The sequence below is a fragment of the Benincasa hispida genome, chromosome 12 (assembly GCF_027475165.1).
Source record: "Benincasa hispida cultivar pf3 chromosome 12, pf3_genome.v1.1, whole genome shotgun sequence".
NCBI lineage: Eukaryota > Viridiplantae > Streptophyta > Magnoliopsida > Cucurbitales > Cucurbitaceae > Benincasa > Benincasa hispida.
Window position 1 is genome coordinate 61670187 of NC_143489.1, and position 21122 is coordinate 61691308.

Here is a 21122-nt window from a genome sequence, read left to right on the forward strand (position 1 = left end):
TAAAAATGATAAATTTAATTTATGACTATATAAATGGTTCTTTTTACATTTAATTAAGTAACTATTTAATTCTGATTTTTATATACAAAATTCGTAAATCGATCACAAATATTTAACTTCTAAATATTAATTATTTTGAATATTCAGATATATACATTAATTATCACAAATATTTATATTCAATATATTTAATATCTATATATATAAAACAATATTTTCGATCCATAATAAAAATGTAAAGAGTTATTAGAAAATTTGGAGAATAGATAGTGTGATAGTAAAGGTGTCAACGTTGAGAGAAACTAGTGAGAGAGAGGTTGAAAGAAAGAGGTTGGATTGAAAAAAAATTTAGACAGGGTTTTACTTTAGAGGACAAAATAGTAAATTCATAATTCTAAAAGTCCTATAAATCTTTTAAAATAAAAGTAATCCAAAATGTATTTAATATTTTTTTGGGACTGTTTTTGGCATAAATAAACCAAAAGCCATGAGCCATATTCTTTTGGGAAGACACTAGAGATGGAAGAGAAAGCTAGATTTCTTGAAAAAAGAAAATTGGTGGATGAAATTGAATTTGGATAAAGTGGACCCAAATCCTTATGTACACACATGCGTATCACTCAACATACAACCAAATACAAAAACTCCATTGCTATCTATATATCTGATTCTTTTTCCCTATCCACATCAAACACTTCCATTCTTCTTCTTCCTCATTGATAAAGCATTGAACCAGAATATGGTAGCCTATGCTGCCGCGCACTTGCACGGTCCAACGACATTGCAGAAAATCAACAACTCCAAGTTGCAGGTGAGGTTCTGTAATGGAGAATTCATGGGGAGGAAGCTTACATTGCAAGTACAGAGGAAGCAAGATGTTGATTACATTCCAAATCTCAAAAGGAAAGTTTGTAACTCGTCTCTTATTGCCAATATAGCGGTTGAATCCAAGGTGAGCTAATGCTAGTCTCTTTCAAATTTTGTTCTATGTGTTTGAGAGAAACAATCTTCATATATATCACTAGCATTTGAGGTTTTAATGGTGTGGTTCAATGTAGTTGAGGGGATTGAACATGGAAAAACGTGATCCGAGGACGGTGGTGGCGATTATACTGGGAGGTGGAGCGGGTACTCGTTTGTTTCCGCTCACTAAGCAAAGAGCAAAACCGGCGGTGATTATTAGCTCTTTTTGAGTTTCTGTTCTTATTGGATTTCTTGTTTATGTCTTGTCTTATCTTCAATTTTCCATAAATTTTAGGTTCCAATCGGCGGAGCTTATAGGCTGATTGATGTGCCGATGAGCAATTGCATTAACAGTGGAATCAACAAAGTTTATATTCTCACACAGTTTAACTCTGCATCACTTAATAGGCATCTCGCTCGCGCATATAATTTTAGTAGTGGAGTCACCTTGGGAGACGGTTACGTTGAGGTCATTTCTTAATTGTTCATGTCAATTCATCGTTTTGCATTTTTCTGATGAATAAAAAAGACAGGTGAAGGATTTCGATGAGATTCTCGTTATTATGGCTATAGGTTCTCGCGGCGACTCAAACTCCGGGAGAGGCCGGGAAGCGGTGGTTTCAAGGAACTGCTGATGCAGTACGACAATTCCATTGGCTTTTTGAGGTACTTAGAAATTAGAAATTAGAATCACTTTCTTTGTTAAAATTGCACAAATTAAAAGTGCATAAACTTAGCTATGTTAGAGAAATACAAACATTAAATGCATTTTCAACCATTTTTATTTGTATGAAGCACTAATTGGATTTTTTTTTTCAAAACTAGAGCATTATCATCATCTTTTTTCAATTGAAAAGTTGGTCGGTTGAAAACTTAAACAACATAGAGTGTTCATATGGATTTTCTTTCGTTACAATTTCTGAAGGGAAATTAGGATGGTTCACCGCATCAGGAAATCCTTGAGTCTCCAAACAAAGCCCCGCATGAGCTTTATAGACAAACCCTCCTTTTCCTGTCACATTTGTAAGCCCATTGCCTGTGTAAAACTGTAATCCTTCGGCGGTGGTCCACAATTCCAATACTCGTCCGGACTTCCTCTCTCGTAGAGTTGCAGCTTTTTTCTTTTCTGTCCCCTTTAATCCATCAAGCACATAGTAAATGTCAAACCCATTTGGTAATTTGCTCATATTGTTACCGATGATTTGAGGTGTCAGAAAATCATAGGGCGTTCCTTGAACGGCCTTGATTTCACCGGTAGGAATCATCTGGTTATCTACTGGAGTGATTTGGGACCCAAAGATTTGGACCTGGTGAGAGAGAATATCCCCACTAGTGTGGCCACCAAGGTTCCAATAGGCATGTTGCGCTAGGTTCACAGGAGTTGGATGATTTATAGCAATAGCTTTCATTTCTACAGCTAAATGTGTTTCTGAGAGGAGATAATAGCTCACTGTGGCGGTTAAGTCTCCTGGAAATCCTTCTTCTCCATTGAAACTTCTGTAAGTAAAATTAATTTGAGGAATAGGATCTTCAGGATTGTAATTGTTTACTTCCCAAATGACATGACTGAATCCTTTGGAGCCACCGTGAATGGTGTTGTTCCCATCATTTGCTTCCAATCTATATACAGTTCCATTTAAGGTAAATCGAGCATTACTTATTCTATTAGCAACTCGTCCAACAATGGCACCGAAGTTACCTTTTCGCTGAACGTAATCCTGTATTGAATCAAATCCAAGAACGATATCAGCTAGATTTCCATATTTATCTGGTACAACAACAGAGACGATAGAGGCACCATAATTAATGAATTTCACAGAAAAGTTCCCTTTCTTGAGCTCATATACCCCAATCTTTTGACCACAGACATCACCATTAACATATCCTATAAAAACAAAAAGGATCACTTGGAAAAGTGTAGAGAACTTTCCCATGATTTCACATGGAAGTACGAAGCTGAAGATTGTCTTTTCTATGAACAATTGCGGATTTTTCTTTTCTTTTTTCAAGTTGGCATTAATTGTTTTAACTGATTAACAATTTAATTGGGATGTTTGGGATTAGGATTTTTTTTTTTCTTTTACTTTTTTTTCGCTATGTAACTCCAAAGAAACGCATTTGAAAGAAATTGTCTCTCTTTTGATCGTTAATTTTTATTCAACTATCTTGTATATTTTTTTTAATTTATATTTTCTTTTATTTTCTTTTTTTAGAAGTTATATTGTTCCATTAATTCTCTAACTTCAGTTATTTTCTAAAAATTATTCCTTCAATTCTTCAATTTTCTCTTTCTTATATTAATTTCTCTCCCCCTCAAAATCGTTCTTAAATCTTAGGAGACACATTCTAAAAAGTTTTTCTTTTACGTGCTTTTTATTTATTTATTTATTATTATTCAACTTGTTTTTTTTTTTAATTAAAATCTGGATATATAACATAAATCTGGAAAAAAAAAAATAGGAGTTGTGTAAGAGTGTGTTTGGTTTAATTTTGAAAATAAATTATTTTGAAAAAAAGTTAGATGTTTAACAACCACTCAAAAGAACTTTATATATATATATACATATATTATCAAAAACGATATTGAAAACTGTTATAAACCTATGCTGAGTTGTGTTATGAAGTAACTAACATAATCAACTAGACGGATATTTTGTAGGTTCATTATTTTGAACTTAAATTCTTCAAGAGTTGGACTATTTTGAAACAATTTTAAAGTTGGGGAGTTAGAATGAAACTTCGGAAGTAACAATAAGATCATTTAAAACTATCTCACTAAGTATTAATTAAAATTTGTCAATGGTGTCTATGTATACCACTCTTTTTATAACTTACCATATCATAATTTTGTCTTCATTTTAATGAGAAAAAAATGGATGAAACTGTTCTTTTGAGCGAGATTTAAAATGTCAATGTGTCTTCGTCAATTTTACAGGAATGTTGATTAAAATATTGATATCGATAAAAAAAAATTAAAAAAATTAAATTAATAAATAGATATTTTACACTCTTTTAAAACAATTAAAATGTTTATTATTTATATTAGGGCAAATTGTTAAACCACATTTGAAGTATGGTTTTAACACTTGTATAATTTTGAGGACTTAATTTTTAAAATTGAAAATTTGAGGATTTAATTACAATTATTACCATACTTTAGAAGTGGTCTTTGCAATTTGCATTTATATTATATTCATATTAATGCCATTTTGTTACTTATCTTTTCGTGTTTGATGATTTTTTTACGATATAATGGAAATGTCAATATTCTTTTTTGAAGGGAATGTTGATAGAAATTTAATACCATGCTTTTGAGATTTTTTTTTTTTTATGAGAATCGTATATCTAACTATGAGATTGACAATATAAAATTTATGTTGAGTTAGAGACCATTTTAAAGTTCAATACAAGTGAAAATTTTTAAATTCTAAGATAAGTAAAACGACAATGATTAGGTGCACCTAATCCATATATCATTTTTTTTATTACATAGTAAAAAAAATTAATTAATTTCTTTAAAGAAAAAATGCAACCAAAACATAACCCAAGACTTTTTTTTTTTAGAAAATTGAATTATTTTTAATACAAATATCAATTTATATCCCTAAATTTTGGGGATTATATTAATTTAAACCCTAAACTAAGAATTGCATCAATTTAAACCTTAAATTTTGGAGATTGTATCAATTTAAACTCTAAATTTTGGGAATTACATCAATTTAAACCTTATTTTGATTTTAATTTTTATGTAGAGAAAATGGGGAGTTTGGAATTAGTGCACCTAATCATTTCCATTTTAAAAAAGAATTTTGTGGGGCATAAGATTTTTTTTATACTTATTCTTTGGGAAGAGACTTTACCATTAATGACTAGCCTCCTACCAATGTATGAAATCACATAAGTAATTAAATTTCATATATTTATGTGGATAGCAATCATTAATCATAAAGGGTATGTGAATAATTGATATCCTTACAAAAAGAAACTCATGGCACAAAGATGCAGTCTAGGAAAGTTAATTTGTAAACAAAATCCACCTTAGAATTAAGTTAAAGGATATTGAATAGAACATAACATTGGGGATGCAGTCATCAATGAAGGAAGAAGAGAATACAATATCTGAAAGAGCTACTTCCTTATTTTACTGCAGGATGCAAGAAGCAAAGAAATTGAAGATGTGTTGATTCTTTCTGGGGATCACCTCTACCGAATGGACTACATGGATTTCGTTCAAGTAAGAAACAAAATGAGTTTGAGTTCAACCCTTTTTTTCCTCTCTTTTTCAATCTTTTCTGAACTATTGAATTTTTTGTCCCGATCATCAGAATCATCGGCAGAGTGGTGCGGACATCACTCTTTCTTGTATTCCAATCGATGACAGGTATGCTGGATCACATTAGTTCTTTACATTCAGGTTGGTACCTTCATCTTCAATTGTAGTTTGTAATAATACTATCAATTATTTTATCTTCATTCCTTTTTGCTCAGTTTGTTTATGAGCCTCTAGATTTCTTTACATTTCAAGGGAAATAATTCTTATATGGGTGTATGCCTTGTATCTTTTTTTAAATGAAGTCGAGCTTCAGATTTTGGGCTAATGAAGATCGACAGTAGCGGAAGAGTTCTTTCATTCAGTGAAAAACCTAGAGGGAAAGACCTGAAGGCAATGGTAATAACATAAAAACAGTACTACAATATATGACTGTGCTTTTTGGGGTGTGCTTTTTGGGGGGTTTTATACGGATGACCCAAATTTTTTTTTTGGGAAAAATGAAATTTGCTCTGCTTTTTTAAAATGAGTTTTTAACAAAATCTTTTATCCACGTCAAATTTGAGTGAAATTAACAAAACGAACTTGTGCTTGCGAAAAAGCTCATCTCGCTCTTGCTCCCTTTCTTCATTCACAAATCGCTCTCCTCTCTCTCACTGTCTCATTCTAACATTCTCTTTCACTATCTCATTCTCTCGCTCTCGCACTATTGTTCATTTTCACCCTCTCGTCCTCTCGCACTCTGGCTTTGCCAAAGTTGGTCAAATCTGCTCTCCTCTCTCATGGTTGGACCAACTCCAATGGACTCACTGGAATTGGTGCATGGTTTTGCTGAAGTTGGTCGAGCATGAGTAGTTGTAATCGTGCCAGAGAAAAAGAAGGAAATAGAAAAAAGAAAGAAAGGAAGAAATTTGAAGAAAGAGCAAACTCGTAACTTCCCTCGTCCATGACATTAGTAGAAGGTCATTTAACATTATTAAATAAAGTGGGGCATTTTAGATTTTACATTTTGGGCTCTAAAATCAGCTGGAATTTTCTCAAGCATTTTTTTACGGGCTTAGAAGCTAAAATGGTAAAGTTTGTTAACATATACATGTTATATATATAGGAAGTGGACACAACAATTTTAGGATTGTCAAAGGATGAGGCACTGAGAAAGCCATACATAGCTTCTATGGGAGTGTATGTCTTTAAAAAGGAGATACTTCTAAACATTTTAAGGTATCAACCACTTTTGTTTCTTACTAATAACCTAGCATGCTTTTTGGTTTATATCAATTTAAAATATGAGACTCTAAATGCCAGAAATTGTTTGCGTCAGATGGCGCTTCCCAACCGCGAATGACTTTGGATCAGAGATAATCCCTTTCTCAGCAAGAGAATTCTTGATGAAGGTATGCCTTATTGGAGATTTTTTTTCCGATGCTTTGGCTCATCATATGCATTAGATAAGCATGAAGTTCCAACTCAAAACCAGTTGGTTATGAGAAGAGTAACCTGTGTATCACAATATCTTATAAAGATTGTGATAAGATCTCTCTATCTTTTCGATGTGGGATCTTCAGCTTATACATGCCATTGCTTGCTTCCTAAATTTCATTGATTTAGAGTATGCAGAAAAACTAAGTTGGTCTTGACTTTTGAATGTATAGTTTGGTTGTTGCACTGGCATTGTTGCTCTGCTTGAAGTTTATCAATACATGTTTTGTAGGCATATCTATTTAATGATTATTGGGAAGACATAGGGACTATTAGATCCTTCTTTCAGGCAAACCTTGCGCTGACTGAGCAGGTATGTATCTACTCATTCTGCTATCTAAGAACGCATGTTGATGAATTCAAGTAAAGTTCTGAAGTAAGAAAACAAATAATTGAGGCTCCATTTGATAACAACTTGTATTTAATCTTCTGTTTTGAAAATTTATGTTTGTTTTCTCTCAATTTCCTTACTATGCTTGTCATATTTTTTTAGAGAAATATTTGAATTCTTAGTCAGAATTCTAAAACAAAAACAAGTTATTCAAAACTATTGTTTTTAGTTTTCAAAAACTTGACTTGGTGTTTGAAAACTTGGTAAAAAGTGGAGAATTAAACAAAGAAAATTATAGGTGAAATGAATGTTTATAAGCTTAGTTTTAAGAAATTAATGGTTATCAAATGGGGCTAAACCTTTTCTTATAAAGCAATCCATACAAATCAGTGTTATGCAGTTAAACATGAGTGAAGTTGAAGCTTGTTTTCCTGTTACCACTTCCACTTTTTTTCATTATTAAATGCTGTTGTTGGAAATTGATACTCAACTTGTCTACTCAAGTCTATATTATTGAACATACAGATGTACTTTAATTTCTGAATTGCATTTTATGTTTTAAAGAGAAATACTTTGGTACATCTTGAGATGCACTCATCTTTATGTATCACGCTCTTATCACACATATAAACTATTTCAAAAAAGGAGTAAAAAGAATTTGCAATGTGAAAGATTATGATTTGACAATTTAGTGAGATACATAAAATAGATGCAGCCCAGGATGCACCGAAGTATTATTCTTCCATATATATTATTGTTCGAGAATAATGCGAAATTTATATCTTTCAGCCACCAAGATTTAGTTTCTATGACGAAACAAAGCCAATCTACACTTCAAGAAGAAACCTACCTCCAACAAAGATTGACAATTCCAAGGTTAGCAGTTGAGAAAATCGAATGAATACAATCTTGTCAAGTATGGTTTTATCTCTCAAAATGGCAGACTCACTTCATTCAACTTTGTCTTGACTAACTTCTGTTCAATATCTTCAATTTTCATGCAGATTGTCGATTCAATCATATCTCATGGATGTTTCTTGACTAACAGTTTCATAGAGCACAGTGTTGTTGGTATCCGATCTCGCATAAACTCTAATGTGCACCTCAAGGTTTGTCTACATCTCACTCTGTAAGAAATACCAACAATTCAATTTGGTTAACGTGTGCGTGTCCTGACACATGTCAGACACATAATTAAACATTCCTGGCACAAAAAAATTGTGTTAGACAACACTACACACTAGTTTTACAAAGTCAATATGAATCCGGCTCATGCTTCTTAGAATGGAAGCTTGTTTATCAGTATTGCAAAAACGCATTTCTCTCTAACATTCATTTTGACAATTGCAATTTTTTTACTGCAAAGTCTACAATCCCATCTCATATACCTGTTTACGTAGGGCTGTTTGGAATGACAAGAGAAAAAAAATATTTTTTCTTTTAAAAAAATCATTTTCATTTAAACTCTTTTGATAAAAACGGTTTAAAATACATTTTGAAAGTGTTTCAAATGCTATTTTTGAGTGGTAGTTAAACAGTTCGATTTTTTTTTCTTTTCTAAAATGACTTATTTTCAAAATTAAACACTTGAAAAGTTAAACCAAACACACCCGTAATCATGTCACTATCAATGATTTGGCAAAAAAAAAAGGAACTAAAATAACAGTGCGTGGTGCAGGACACAGTAATGCTTGGAGCTGACTTCTATGAGACAGATGGAGAAGTTGCTGCACTTTTAGCTGAGGGAAGAGTACCAATTGGAATTGGAGAAAATACAAAAATCAAGTAACAGTCCAAAATCTTTCCTTTGAATTTATTTCTGTTGCTGCTTTCTTGTTCTTATTAACCACTTTACAAATTAATGATGAGCAGGGACTGCATCATTGACAAAAATGCCAGAATAGGGAAGAATGTTGTTATTGCTAATTCAGAGGTACATGCTCTTAGCCAGTTTACCTGAAACATTTTGTTCTATCTGTAGATAGATATGTTTTGAAAAATCTTCTTACCTACCAGACTGAAAGACCCACAGAAATATAAGGTTAAGTTTCTTATGATTAATTTAGGTTTAAATAGTAGGTTGGTTCTAGTACTTCCAAATGCTTTATTTTAAGTTAGATCGATGATAAAACCTGATATCCAAGTAAGAGTTTCTTAGTCCAAACTCATATAATGTTGTTACATTTCCCATTAATGTTAACATTCACCTGTTTCGCTTTCCATAAATTTTCAAGTCCACAAGTGAAATAGTGGTTGCCAAGATGAGCAATAGTTTAGTGATAATTAACATGCACTTCTTTCTCTAAGGTCAGAGGTTTAAATTCTCATATCTTACATTTATTGTATTAAAAAAGCAAGATGAAGGGAGTGTTATTATATCAATGAAAAAAATTGAATTTATAGTAACCCATCCATTTAAACTTTTGAAGGCTCCCAGACCTGGAGATATCAAAAGTTTTTTGGTATTAAGCACACTCAAAGATTCAAACTTGAAGCCTCTAAAATCAATATGACCAAAAGACCCCAAAATCTTGGAAATAGGGCCTTCCCTTGGGCACGGTAATTTAATATGGTATCAAAACAAAAGGTCATATATTCAAGCTCCGGTAATGTCATTTCCTCTCCAAGTGAGGGAGAGTATTACAATATTGATATAAATTTATGGTAAAAACATAAATTACAGTTTCATATGATGTAATGTGAGGTTTCTTGTGTCAAACACACCTATTAAAGAAATACACACCAAAGGAAGAAAATGACTTTCCATTGCATAGTTTATAGAACAAAACATAGAAATTTGAAATAGGATTTAAGTTTACTACTAATTTTATCTTATGACGGTCGAAATGATGACGGTCGAAATGAAATGCAGGGTGTTCAAGAGGCAGATAGGTCCTCAGAAGGCTTTTACATACGCTCTGGTATTACCATTATACTAAAAAATTCAGTTATTAAAGATGGCTTTGTCATATAGAAATTCTTCTTTTCCTTTTTTTTTCTTTTGGGCTGAAAACTACTTTTCATAAATACCATGCTGGCGGAGGGGGCATTTTCCATATGTAAATGTAACATTAATGCCATTTCATCCATGTCACTCACACTTGCATTTTATTAAGAATAGGAAGTCTTCTACTTTTGTGATGGTTTTGGAATTTGCCACCAAATGAAATTCCCGTTTTTTCTTTTATAACAGTTTTGTTTTTAGTTCGCTTGTTTCAAATGATGGTTCGTTCATTTTTCTCAAAGAAACACGTGAATTCTTAATCAAATTTCAAAAAAAAAAAAAAAAAAGCAGTTATTTTCCTCCACAATTTAGCTTGAATGTTTAACGACCTTAGAAAGTAGATAATAGAAAAGTAACTTATGGGAGAAGTAGAATTTATAAGTTTAATTTTAAAAGATCTAAAACTAAAACTTGAGATCATGTTTAATAACCGTTTGATTTTTTGTTTTTAGTTTTTAAATATTAAGCATATTTTCTCCGAATTTATCTTTCTCAATTAAATTCTTAACCAAATTTCAAAAACAAAAACATGTTTCTTTTTTAAATATTGTTTTTAGTTTGCAAAAATCAAAACTTAGTTTGGTTTTTTTAAAACATGTGTAGAAAGTATATAACAAAGCAAAGCAACTTAAATATAAAAATAGTGTTTATAAATTTATTTTAAAGAAGAAATAAATAAATAAATGGGCCTAAGTGGTTGTTAAATAAAGACTAAGGGGGCAAGTGATTTGAGATTATGAAGATACCAATATTAAAAGACATCTAGACATTTCAAATACTTGGATGTAGGGGGGAAAAATCCACAAGGGGCTAAATTTTGCATTCTAACTTTAATATGTATAGTCTTTTCTATTTGTATAACTTTTTAATTTATGACAAGTTAGAGGCATCTCTTCCTTTCTTCATCGCTTCATCTTCTTTCGATATACTTTTAAAAAGATTATTGAAGTAAAAGACAATCCTAACCATTTTATAAGAATCCTAAAGTATCTACAATATGACATTAATGTGTAATTAAAATTTCTCTAAAATTATGTTGAAGTATGTAAATAAATATCTCAAAAACAAGATTGATAAATATCTTAGGTTTTCTATAGGTTCCAAGTTCAAATAAGGATAACCTAAGAAATATCTAGAAAATTTGTAGAATCTAAGACGAACTTAGGCGATCCTTTTACCTGGGCTCCAAGGATCGCATGCCTATAAATATGAGGTATAACTCTATATGTGAGTCAAGTAAAATAAAACTAGAGAGTTAGTGATGAAAAGTGAGTGAGTAAAAGAGTAATCTCTCAAGAGCGTTCGTCTTTATATATTATAAATAAAAAAATATATTTTTTTTATATTTTGAATAGGTTGTCTCTTTTCCTTTTGTGTCATTTCTTCAACAAAAACTAAATTGGCGGTATATAGCTTTTGCATACTTTATAACTTTTTAAACTTTTTGAGATTCTCGTTGTAAGCTTATTGATCTCTCTTTGGTTTTTTTAGATTATATCTCCACTCAACATTTTTATCAACTTTCTCGCATTCATGCAAATTGAATCTAATAATCTTACAATGCCTAAATCCTCTAAAAGTGAGTAGAAACATTACAATATGTTGGAAACGGCTCCCCATGCAGATAGAAGAGGATAGTAATTGACCGACTGGAATGACACTCATCAGAAAAATAAAACTTACAAAACGAATAAACGGTGAAAGCAGAGTCGTGGATATCGCTCTCTTTAAGATAGTTCACGGCTCTGCCCTTTATGCAAGCAGTTCAGAATAAGGTCACGTTGTCCCCAGGATAAAATAGCCCAGAAAAAACATTATCTCAGTCGGAACTGCACTGGAACCGACCGTAATTCTGACACCCCTCTAAATTGACAACCGCTTAGAAACTTGAAGGGAAAGTAGCTGAAGGAAGAAAGAAGTGAATGAATGTTCCTTCTCTAAAGAAAATCACTTCATTTTATAGGTATGGAGTCCAACTGTAAATCGTGCACTGCGCAAAAGTGGAGGATGCACGCGACTGTCGGAAATGGAAAAATGTGGTGGACGACCATGTAAAGTGCGAACAATCACTTCATTTAATAAAGAGAATAAAAATAAAAAAAAAAAAGAAAAGTTATGAAAAGAAAAAAATATATTTTTTATTTTTTATTAAAAAATAATTTCACACACGCGCACAGTGCTGCGCCTTGTCATGCCCGTGTGGAATGTCCATCATACCCACATTTACCTATTCGGATACCCCTCGGAGTCCAAACTCATAAGCAAATGTGGGGTTATATGATGAGGCTTTCCATTGATAAAATAACTAAGTTGGAATTCCTTTTTTCCCTTTTTTTTTTTCATTTTAAATAAATTTTCACTAACATAATATCCCAAAATTCCATTTTTTGAACTGTTTGTTAAAAGAATGGAATTTGAGTCTATAAGTTTGTTAGTCTACAATTTGCTATTAAGTCTATGAAAAAGTGGAATATAAAGTCTTGGCCTGCACCATATTTGGTCCCACCTTTAATTCAAACTTTACAAACTTTTATTCTGCCATTGACATTGATGTTTCCAGAAGACTTCAAAAATCAACGGTCAGGATTCTTCACAGACCATTCATCCTTTTTATTTATGTGGAAAACGTGTCGGTATTTGGTTGGCCTCTTTTCATTGTTATTTCTTTTATACTTGCCTCCAATGTGTGACTCTCATCAATCTTATTAATTTTTAATTTATGTTATGTATTTCTCAATCCATATGAGTTATGTATATATAATTCACAAGAATAAATGTAAAAAAATATAAAATTAGAAAAATAAAAACTCTAAAGATAATTCGTGTATCAAATATGAGATGTGTGTTTTCGAAATCTAATTTAAACCTTTCTAGATTTTAAAATATTATGATCTTTAATTTGGAATCACAATTACTAAAAGATATAAAAAAAATAAACTAAATTCTTTAAAAATGAAAATAAAAATAAAAACTAGACATTGAATTATAAAAAAAAAAATGAGTGCTAGGATTTTTCAATTATATTTCTAAACTTTAAAAGGCCTTTTTTTATCTATGAATTTTAAACTTGTTTTAGAAAATATATTTTCCATAATTAGAGTATAAAAAATGACAAAGCATAATTAATATATAGAAATTAGAAGGGGTGAGTAATATTATTTATAACTATAATAGAAGATTAAGATTGTTATTATCGTTTTAAGTAATTTATATAATCATCTTTTACATCAATGATCACGTTTATTTACGTGAATGATGTTAGAAATGATGTTGTAAATATCTTCAAATTGTTACACATTAACTGTCGCACTAAATTTCATCTTGTTTTAACGAGAAAAGAAAAACTCTCCACGACTCCACCATTAGTTTATGGATAAATACGATAAGAGTAAAAATATAATTGAAAGCTATCTTTCTTATAAAAAAACTATTTTGGTTCCTATATTTCAAATTTTGTTCAACTTTAGTCTATATACTTTCAATTGTTTAATTTTAATCGATGTATTTTCAATAAATATTAAATTTAGCCCCCGATACTAGTTTATTATTGATTTTCTAAAAACTTTTTGTTATCTAATAATATTTTTACTATAAATTCTAAAAATATATTCACATATTATATTTTTTGCATGGAAATTATTATTATTATTTAACTAGTTTTAATGAAAATTAATTTTGAATGACTAAATTTAAGATTTATTGAAATTAGGAAGATTAAAATTGGATAATTAAAAATATAGGTACTAAAATGGAACGAGATCAAAATGATAGTTTAACCTTGTTTTAACTTTTTATTATTTAAATCATTTATTTATTTACAATTTATAACAACGGGCTCAACTATGATGATGCATTAATTTATTTATAATCTATATATAATTAGTTATTGGTCAATTTTCTTACCCTTATTGTCAAACTAAGGGACAGAGGAACAAAAAACCAAAAAAAGTTGTACAAAAATAATAAATGGATGATTGGTCAAACTGATCGATAATAAATGAATTATATATTCATTTATTAAAAAAAACAGAATAATATATTGGTATTGGTATTTAACATAACTTAAATGATACCATATATTCAACAAATAATATATTGGTATTTAAAGATTTCGACAAATTAATAGAAAATGTGGGGAAAAAAAAGAGAAAGGGAGAAAAAATGAAGGAGGAAAAAAAAAAAAAAAAGCTCAATCTATATGCAACTTAGAACCCAGGATTAAATTACTAATAAAAATATCGAGATATCAATTTTACAAAAATGTCGATGGAAATTATTGTATTATAAAAATGAAAAATAAAAAACGATATTTAAATTAACAAATCAATATCCTCGACAAATAAATTTAAAAGTGTATATTATTTATATTATATTTACATTAGTATCGTTTTGCTGCTTATTTGGTATGTCTTATGATTTTTTTTACGGTATAATGGAAATGTTAATTTACTTTTTATGTTAATGTCAAATCCATAAAAATATAAAAAATATTGATAGAAATATTAACCGGTCGAAGAAAATGTAATACCGTAGTTATAATCAATTAATATTTTTTTAAAAAAGTGATTATGAATAAACCTAAATTGTGGTAAAAGATTAATAATCTAAAGCTATTTTAATTGGAAAATTTTGCAAAGTATGTATATAATAGAATAATAAACTTAGTATGTATTAATATATTCAAAATTGTGTCTAAGAAGTCTATAGATTTGTCTACTTAAACGTAGTTCATTGGTCAAGACACCTGTCATCAATAAAAATACTAGGGGTTTGAGGTTGAACTAAGAAAAATATACGTAAACGGTAAGAGAGACAACTTTAGATGTTTAAAGATAATTTACAAGTTTGGTCCTAAAACTTTGATATTTATAGATAATTGGTTTAAGAAGTATATAACAAATAATTAAAGACTAAACTTTCAAGCCTTATAAGTTCTTAAACTTTAAAAATGTTAAACAAAATTTTAAAAGTTTTAACTTCATACCGTGAAGGTCTCTAACAAATTCGATATTTTTTTAAAAAAACAATAAATTCATTTGATATAGAAATTGAAATTTGTGTTTAATGTGATATTAAAATTTCAATTTTCTATCAAATAGGCGTCTAGTTTTAAAAAAAAAATGTTAAAATACCATTTTGGTTTCGATATTTTTAATTGTCCAACTTTAGTTGTTATACCTTCTCTAAATCTTAAATTTAGCCCTCAAAGTTAATTCTGATCAAAATTGGTTAAGTAATAATAATAATTTCCATACAAAAAAAGATACTATGCAAATATTTTCTCACAATTTCTAAAGAGAATGCTAATAGAAACTACATTTTTCTTGGGAAAAAACAACAATAAACTAGCTACACTAACTAACAAACTTAAGATTTATCGAAAACACATTAACTAAAATTGTACATTCAAAATGAACCAAAATGAAATAAAACTCAAAATAAAGGGACCAGAAAGATATTTTAATCTTCAGAATATTTCGAATTGGTCAAAGACACATTTATGAACTTTTTATTAAACACTTTTTGACATCTAAAAATCTAAAAAGATATTTTTTCTAGTAAGGAGTGGAATAGTGAGAAGTAAAGAGTTATGAATAAAAAGGGAGTTGTGAATTCTTGGAGTGTAAGGAGTTGATATAAATTTGGCAAAAATTTTCAAAGTCGACCCCCACAGGTATTTGTCTAGAATCCCTGTTTTGACCGAGAATGTGGTCAAACCGGGAATACAAACAAGTCCTCAAACATAGATGGGACGAACATACCTCTCCATCCCCACCCTCAACCTAACCCTAGATATTTATTATTTTAAACATATATATATATATATAACAGTAGTTAAGCTATTGTTTCCATTATTATTTTTTATTTTTCTTAATTTTATTTTAAAATCTAATAAACTTTTAATTTTATATTAAAATTACAATAAAAAAAATCTAATTTTCAATTATTAATTTAAATAAATAAAACAATACTAATACTGATTTGTAATCTAAAATATTTACCATTTAATATAAATACTAAATTTTAACTGATTTTAATTAAATAAAAAATAAAAATAAAAATATAAGTGGAAGATTTTTTCTTGCAGGGACCCGATCCTTGAACAAAGATTTTCCGACCTCGATCCCAATTCCCCCAAACAGGAAATGGAGCAGAACTACCATAGATCCACTAATTCCTTGAGTCAAAAGAATGATTGAAGTTCACAACTTACTTTCAAACTCTTTACTTCATAATTGCTTAGGCCAAACATATCTTACAAGTTCAAGATTTAATATTTCAGCAATTAAAGCAAAGTTCGTGGACTAAACTTAAAATTAAAAAAAATAATAATAATAATCAAACTAAAACCACATGGGGTTTTAAAACAAAATTGATATTTGTTTTGTTAAATAAAAAGTTGGGGAAAAGGGAGTTTTGAGAGCAGACTGATTCCACTTCCACCAAACCGTATGAATCGGTTTGTTTGCTGCAAAGTTCTTCAGATTTTTCCTCTTCTCCCCATAAACTCTCTTCTTTGACCATTCTCCTTCTCTTCTTTCTCTACACATTTCTAGGTTTCAGTTTTTCCCCAATTCCCTCTTCTAAAATCCTTCCTTCCTTCCTTCTCCCCTTTGATTTTCTCTGCACTCACTCCATGGCCAATTTCACTTCTTCTTCTTCCTCTCACAATCCCAATGCTGTTTCAGCTTCTGCTGCCTCTGATGATGCGTTTGATGACGCTTGCTGTATTTGCCTAGACCCATTTACCTCCGATGATCCCGCCACTGTAAGTTCATCACTGAAACTTCTTTCTTCACTGCAGATTATAACTTTGTTCAATACTTGTAACGGGGTTTGAGTTTTTGACCTGTTTTGTGTTCTGAAGGAACATTCGGTTTCTTCTTTTTGGAGATCGTGTTCTCTTACCCTGTTTTGCATCTTCAAAATGAAACAGGGTTTTCTTTTTTCCTTTTGAAGTGTTTGATCATCTGAGATTGAAATAAAGGAGGAGACCCTTTTTTTGGGAGAAAATTGTGAAGAAGTGTACCTATTAAGTTTATGCTTAATCTGTTCTATAGTGTATCTTTTTTATGCAAATGGGTCTGAATTTTATTAGCTGGATGTTATTTGAATCATCGACTACTAAATGTACAATGTGATCCTCAATTCTTCAGTGGGTGCTTTTTATATAATCTCCAATTGGAGGTTTACATGATGATTTTGTACCCTGCATATAACCAATGAAGACCATCTCTTGCTAGACTTGGGCTAGCTCTTACTTTTACTCGAGGCAATTAGTTTCAGACTAACATTCATTCGCGTCTTAAGAAAAGGGTTTTGTGCTTTCTTGTTTATTTGTATGAACTTATGAAGTGTTACTGTAGAATGTAGGTGAGCAGGTTTCTGATGATGGTTTTTCAACTTGTGTTCTGGGATTCTTTTGTTTTCTGTCAAACTACTTTGTTTGTATAACGACGTGATATGATTTATTGTACATATTTTGAATAAATAACTTATTCATCGTTATTGGGATATTTAAGTTTGTTGGAATACTTTGAATCTGTTATCTGGCACTTCGAATGACCAAGTACGTGTGTCGTTGTGTCAATTCCCTATTACTTTACGTTTTATGTTTATTTTTTATTGTCGATTTTTTGACAAAGTCAAATGCATAATTTGTAAGTATATAAGTGAGACCGAGATTGGCTGTCCAAGTGAATGATCGTATTACTGTTTTAGAAATTTGAGATCTGATGAAGTGATTTCTTCACTCCCTCTTGCTAAGGGGCTTTTGTCTCAAAGGTGTTGCTGGTTTATTCTAGATGGTTTATGTGGCCTTTATGTTTGCATTAATTGTGGCTATTGTTCAAATTTCAGATTACCAGTTGCAAGCATGAATATCATCTCCAATGTATTCTTGATTGGTAGGCTTCTTGAAGATTTTTCCCTTTTATCTGATCTTCTAAAAGCAGGTTGATGCTAGTCTTACTCTTTGGGTATTGATTTTTCAGGTCTCAAAGAAGCAATGAGTGCCCAATCTGTTGCCAGTTGCTCGTGTTGAAGGATCCTGTTGGGTATGTAACTTTGTTACAGAATGTTTAATTCCTTTCACATTTTCCTCCCAATTCTCGTGCCTCGCTCTATCTCTCTCAATCTATCTACTGAATGAAAATGATGCAAGCTTTCGAATCAAGCATGTGCTAATTCAACTATTCGACAGCCAGGAGCTTCTAGCAGCCATAGCTAGTGAAAGGCTTTTAAAGTTGAGAAGCTTGTCTTCTGCTGCATCCACTTCTTTGCGTTTCCACGAAAACTTTGATATTGATCATGTGAGTAGTTCTAATAAATCTGACAATCTATCGGACTTCCTTGTGCTTAATTGTTGCTTCATTGAAGATCAACCATTACTAAGCAGCAAAATTGATTCCTTCAGGACTCCGCTCACTCGGATGACTCTGACTTTGATGACCTGATTATGCAGCATCTTGCTGCTGCAGCTAGCAGAGCTCGGTATGTTCATAGAAGGGAGAGGCAAAGACATTTTGGACTTGGGCCTTCACAAGTTATCTCTGCATGTCCAGAAGAGGTTCCAATGTCACCACGATTTCAAGATGCAACTCTAATTTCACCTAATAGTGATTCACCATCTCCTGGTTCTCCGCTGTCATCTGTTGGCCAAACTGGAACTAGTAAAATCTCGCATAGGTACATTACATGCCTTGACTAATGTATCTTCTACATGCTTTGCTCCTTAACAGAAACCATAATTAACTTACATTTTAAGTTGGTTTCTTATGCTTGGGATGAAAAGTTAACAGTAAAAGAGAGAGTGCCTCGCCAGTATTCTATCAAGAAATTCTTTCTTCCCTTGATTGCAACCTTAAATTCTCAAGATTCCCTCAAGCTTCAAAACAAGCAAAGCTTTCGTTTGTTTTACTGTCTAACATGCATCAACCTTTTTTGTCATTTAGTGTTATACTGCTGCCACCATCTGGTAGTCATCAGAAAACAAACCAATCTGAGGGGCTCTCTTTCCCAGATTCTATCAAATCCAAATGGTCTGCTACTTCTGCAAAGTAAGTGTAATGGAGTTTAGTTCTGTTAAATTAGTTTCTTTCTACATGTCACATCATCAATGCTAAGTTGCATATCAAGATTTCTAAATTTGTACTAATACAGGTACAAAGAGTCAATCTTGCGAAGTACTCAAGGTATTAAGGAGAAACTGCTTGCTCGTAACAGCTCCATGAAGGAGCTAAGCAGGGGAGTAAAGCGTGAAGTTAGTGCTGGGATTGCTGGCGTTGCTCGAATGATTGATCGCCTAGATTTGACTTCAAAAAGGAATACTGGTTCAGTTTCCTTCTTCAGCTTCAGTGGGGGTACATCAAACTCCCTGAAAGGAAAGAACGTAGTGCAAGAGAGTGCCGTCACTGATGGTTCAGTTAAAATTGATAGAATATGTACTGGTTCACCTTCACAGGTTTCCCCTACTGTTCCAGGCTCCGTCGAAGTTTCTTTAGCTCAGGTACTTCACCTTACATTGTTCGATGATTTTCAACACAAACCAGTATCAAGCTATACCCGTTTTCATGTTAACTTTGTAAAAGACTTTTTCACTTACGCTTGCTTGATGATATATACTTGAGGCATTCCAACAATTTGTGTTTAATGTCTTTATTGATTATCATTCATCTCTTTGGCAGAGAGGAGATTGAAGTGTGGATGTTAGGATTTGACTCATCTAGTTGAACATCTTATCAACTCAACTCAGTAGAATGCACACTGCAGCAAGCGACGTATTACGATTTAGCCAACATCCTTGTTGGTTTGCGTCCTGCATTTTCTTCTTTTTATAAATCTACCAAGGAAAAAGGTGTAACTTTCGTAGTAATTCTATTTATATTTTTAATGTAATGATGATGTTCTGCTTCATGATACTCTATTTCTATGTGGATGAGTTTCTTTCTATCTCTTTGAGATTGGGACTGAAGTTGTTCACTATCAATGGAAGGCCTTGACTGAATGGATGTAACCTCATTGGGATACAAATGCTTCTTTCGAAGGGAAGAACATAAAAAGGGAAGCTGGTTTCTGTTCTGATTTCTGAATACTTTTGAAGCCAACCTAAGTGTAATGTCAAGGGGAATTTGGGTTAGGGGTGGAAGTTGAGATTGCAAATCTCGCTGCATTTTTTTTTCTTTTTTTTTGGGGTGTGGGAGGAGGATAAGCAGTTAACATATTGGAACTTTGAAGATGCTTCTTCACAATTTAATTCCCTAACAAATTTGCAACTTCAAAATTAGAATTGTTCTCATGGTATTATTTTATTTTGTTTTATTTTTGACATGTCGATACTTCTATTTATTTTTCTACGTTTCCTTGGGTGTGACATCGACATTAAAGTGATTCGGCTTTTTTATTATATCATAAAGAGTTATGAAACATAAAAAATAAGTAACAAAATGTTACTAATATAAATATAATACAAATAATAAGTATTTAAAAGTTGATAAAAGTATATATATATATATTTTTTAATTTCAAAAAATATTCTTCAATTTTGACATTTTGAGTATTCAAATGTCGAAATCAACCTTTTACATCTTATTGTTCTAAACACACAACTTTTGTTGGACACCAGTAACTGGGGATAAAATGTCTTTGGAACAGGGTCCATAATAATATATGCTCTTTGGAGATTGAACTTCCATAGCCAAAATTAAAGAGAGGCATTAGTCCCCACAAAAGTAGCAATGGTAGGAAAAATCACTTTACAATGAATTATGGATTGATAGGAATGTGTTCAAAGCAACAGACACAAAAATAAGTAAAGCTTATGCTTTAGGACTTTGGTTTTGAAAGATGTGCAAGAATAAATTCTTTTCTCCCATTGGTGGTGGTTGCAACCTTTGAAAAAATTGATTCCTCCAGGATTATGAGCTGGAAAAAGATGGTCTTCAATGAAATACTTTGAATACAGTAAGGTTGGAGAGTAATTTCTATGTTTAAAATACTCAATTATAATTTCTACAAGTATAAATTTCAATATTACAAGTGCAACATTGTCTTCAAAATATACACACATTAAAATA

The 21122-nt window shown here is 31.3% G+C and overlaps 2 protein-coding genes, 1 long non-coding RNA gene and 1 pseudogene across 4 annotated transcripts; 2 read left to right on the forward strand and 2 right to left on the reverse strand.

Moving 5' to 3' along the window:
- The first annotated feature begins 660 nt into the window (after positions 1–660).
- Positions 661–10184, forward strand: LOC120067946 (glucose-1-phosphate adenylyltransferase large subunit 3, chloroplastic/amyloplastic-like). The gene is made up of 15 exons (XM_039019593.2): positions 661–952; positions 1059–1172; positions 1259–1432; positions 1537–1629; positions 5114–5197; positions 5289–5344; positions 5539–5632; positions 6342–6454; positions 6555–6627; positions 6945–7025; positions 7833–7919; positions 8048–8152; positions 8722–8828; positions 8916–8976; positions 9916–10184. Exons 1-15 carry the CDS (start codon positions 740–742, stop codon positions 10015–10017), a joined length of 1557 nt encoding a protein of 518 aa, XP_038875521.1. The 5' UTR covers positions 661–739; the 3' UTR covers positions 10018–10184.
- Positions 1673–3028, reverse strand: LOC120067947 (uncharacterized; annotated as a pseudogene).
- Positions 7701–11975, reverse strand: LOC150032117 (uncharacterized). Its single transcript, XR_016525286.1, has 2 exons — positions 11731–11975; positions 7701–8170 (listed from the first exon to the last, which is right to left on the reverse strand). It is a non-coding gene; the product is annotated as an uncharacterized LOC150032117 (long non-coding RNA).
- Positions 11976–16367: 4392 nt separating this feature from the next.
- RHF1A (RING-H2 group F1A) lies at positions 16368–20079 on the forward strand. 2 transcript variants are annotated; one of them, XM_039050647.2, is made up of 8 exons: positions 16368–16816; positions 17908–17954; positions 18042–18104; positions 18251–18359; positions 18464–18735; positions 19002–19106; positions 19210–19555; positions 19734–20079. In XM_039050647.2, exons 1-8 carry the CDS (start codon positions 16685–16687, stop codon positions 19743–19745), a joined length of 1086 nt encoding a protein of 361 aa, XP_038906575.1. In that variant the 5' UTR covers positions 16368–16684; the 3' UTR covers positions 19746–20079. The 2 variants fall into 2 exon arrangements, with proteins under 2 accessions (XP_038906575.1, XP_090164037.1); XM_090307911.1 differs by having other exon boundaries at positions 16423–16816; positions 18512–18735.
- Positions 20080–21122: the final 1043 nt, after the last annotated feature.

Coding starts and splice junctions, on each gene's coding strand:
- RHF1A (XM_039050647.2), top strand. CDS start 16,685: ATGGCCAATTTCACTTCTTCTTCTTCCTCTCACAATCCCAATGCTGTT. Junction 18,360..18,463: donor AAAACTTTGATATTGATCAT/GTGAGTAGTTCT, acceptor TGATTCCTTCAG/GACTCCGCTCACTCGGATGA. Junction 19,107..19,209: donor TGGTCTGCTACTTCTGCAAA/GTAAGTGTAATG, acceptor GTACTAATACAG/GTACAAAGAGTCAATCTTGC.
- LOC120067946 (XM_039019593.2), top strand. CDS start 740: ATGGTAGCCTATGCTGCCGCGCACTTGCACGGTCCAACGACATTGCAG. Junction 5,633..6,341: donor GGAAAGACCTGAAGGCAATG/GTAATAACATAA, acceptor TTATATATATAG/GAAGTGGACACAACAATTTT. Junction 7,920..8,047: donor CAAAGATTGACAATTCCAAG/GTTAGCAGTTGA, acceptor ATTTTCATGCAG/ATTGTCGATTCAATCATATC.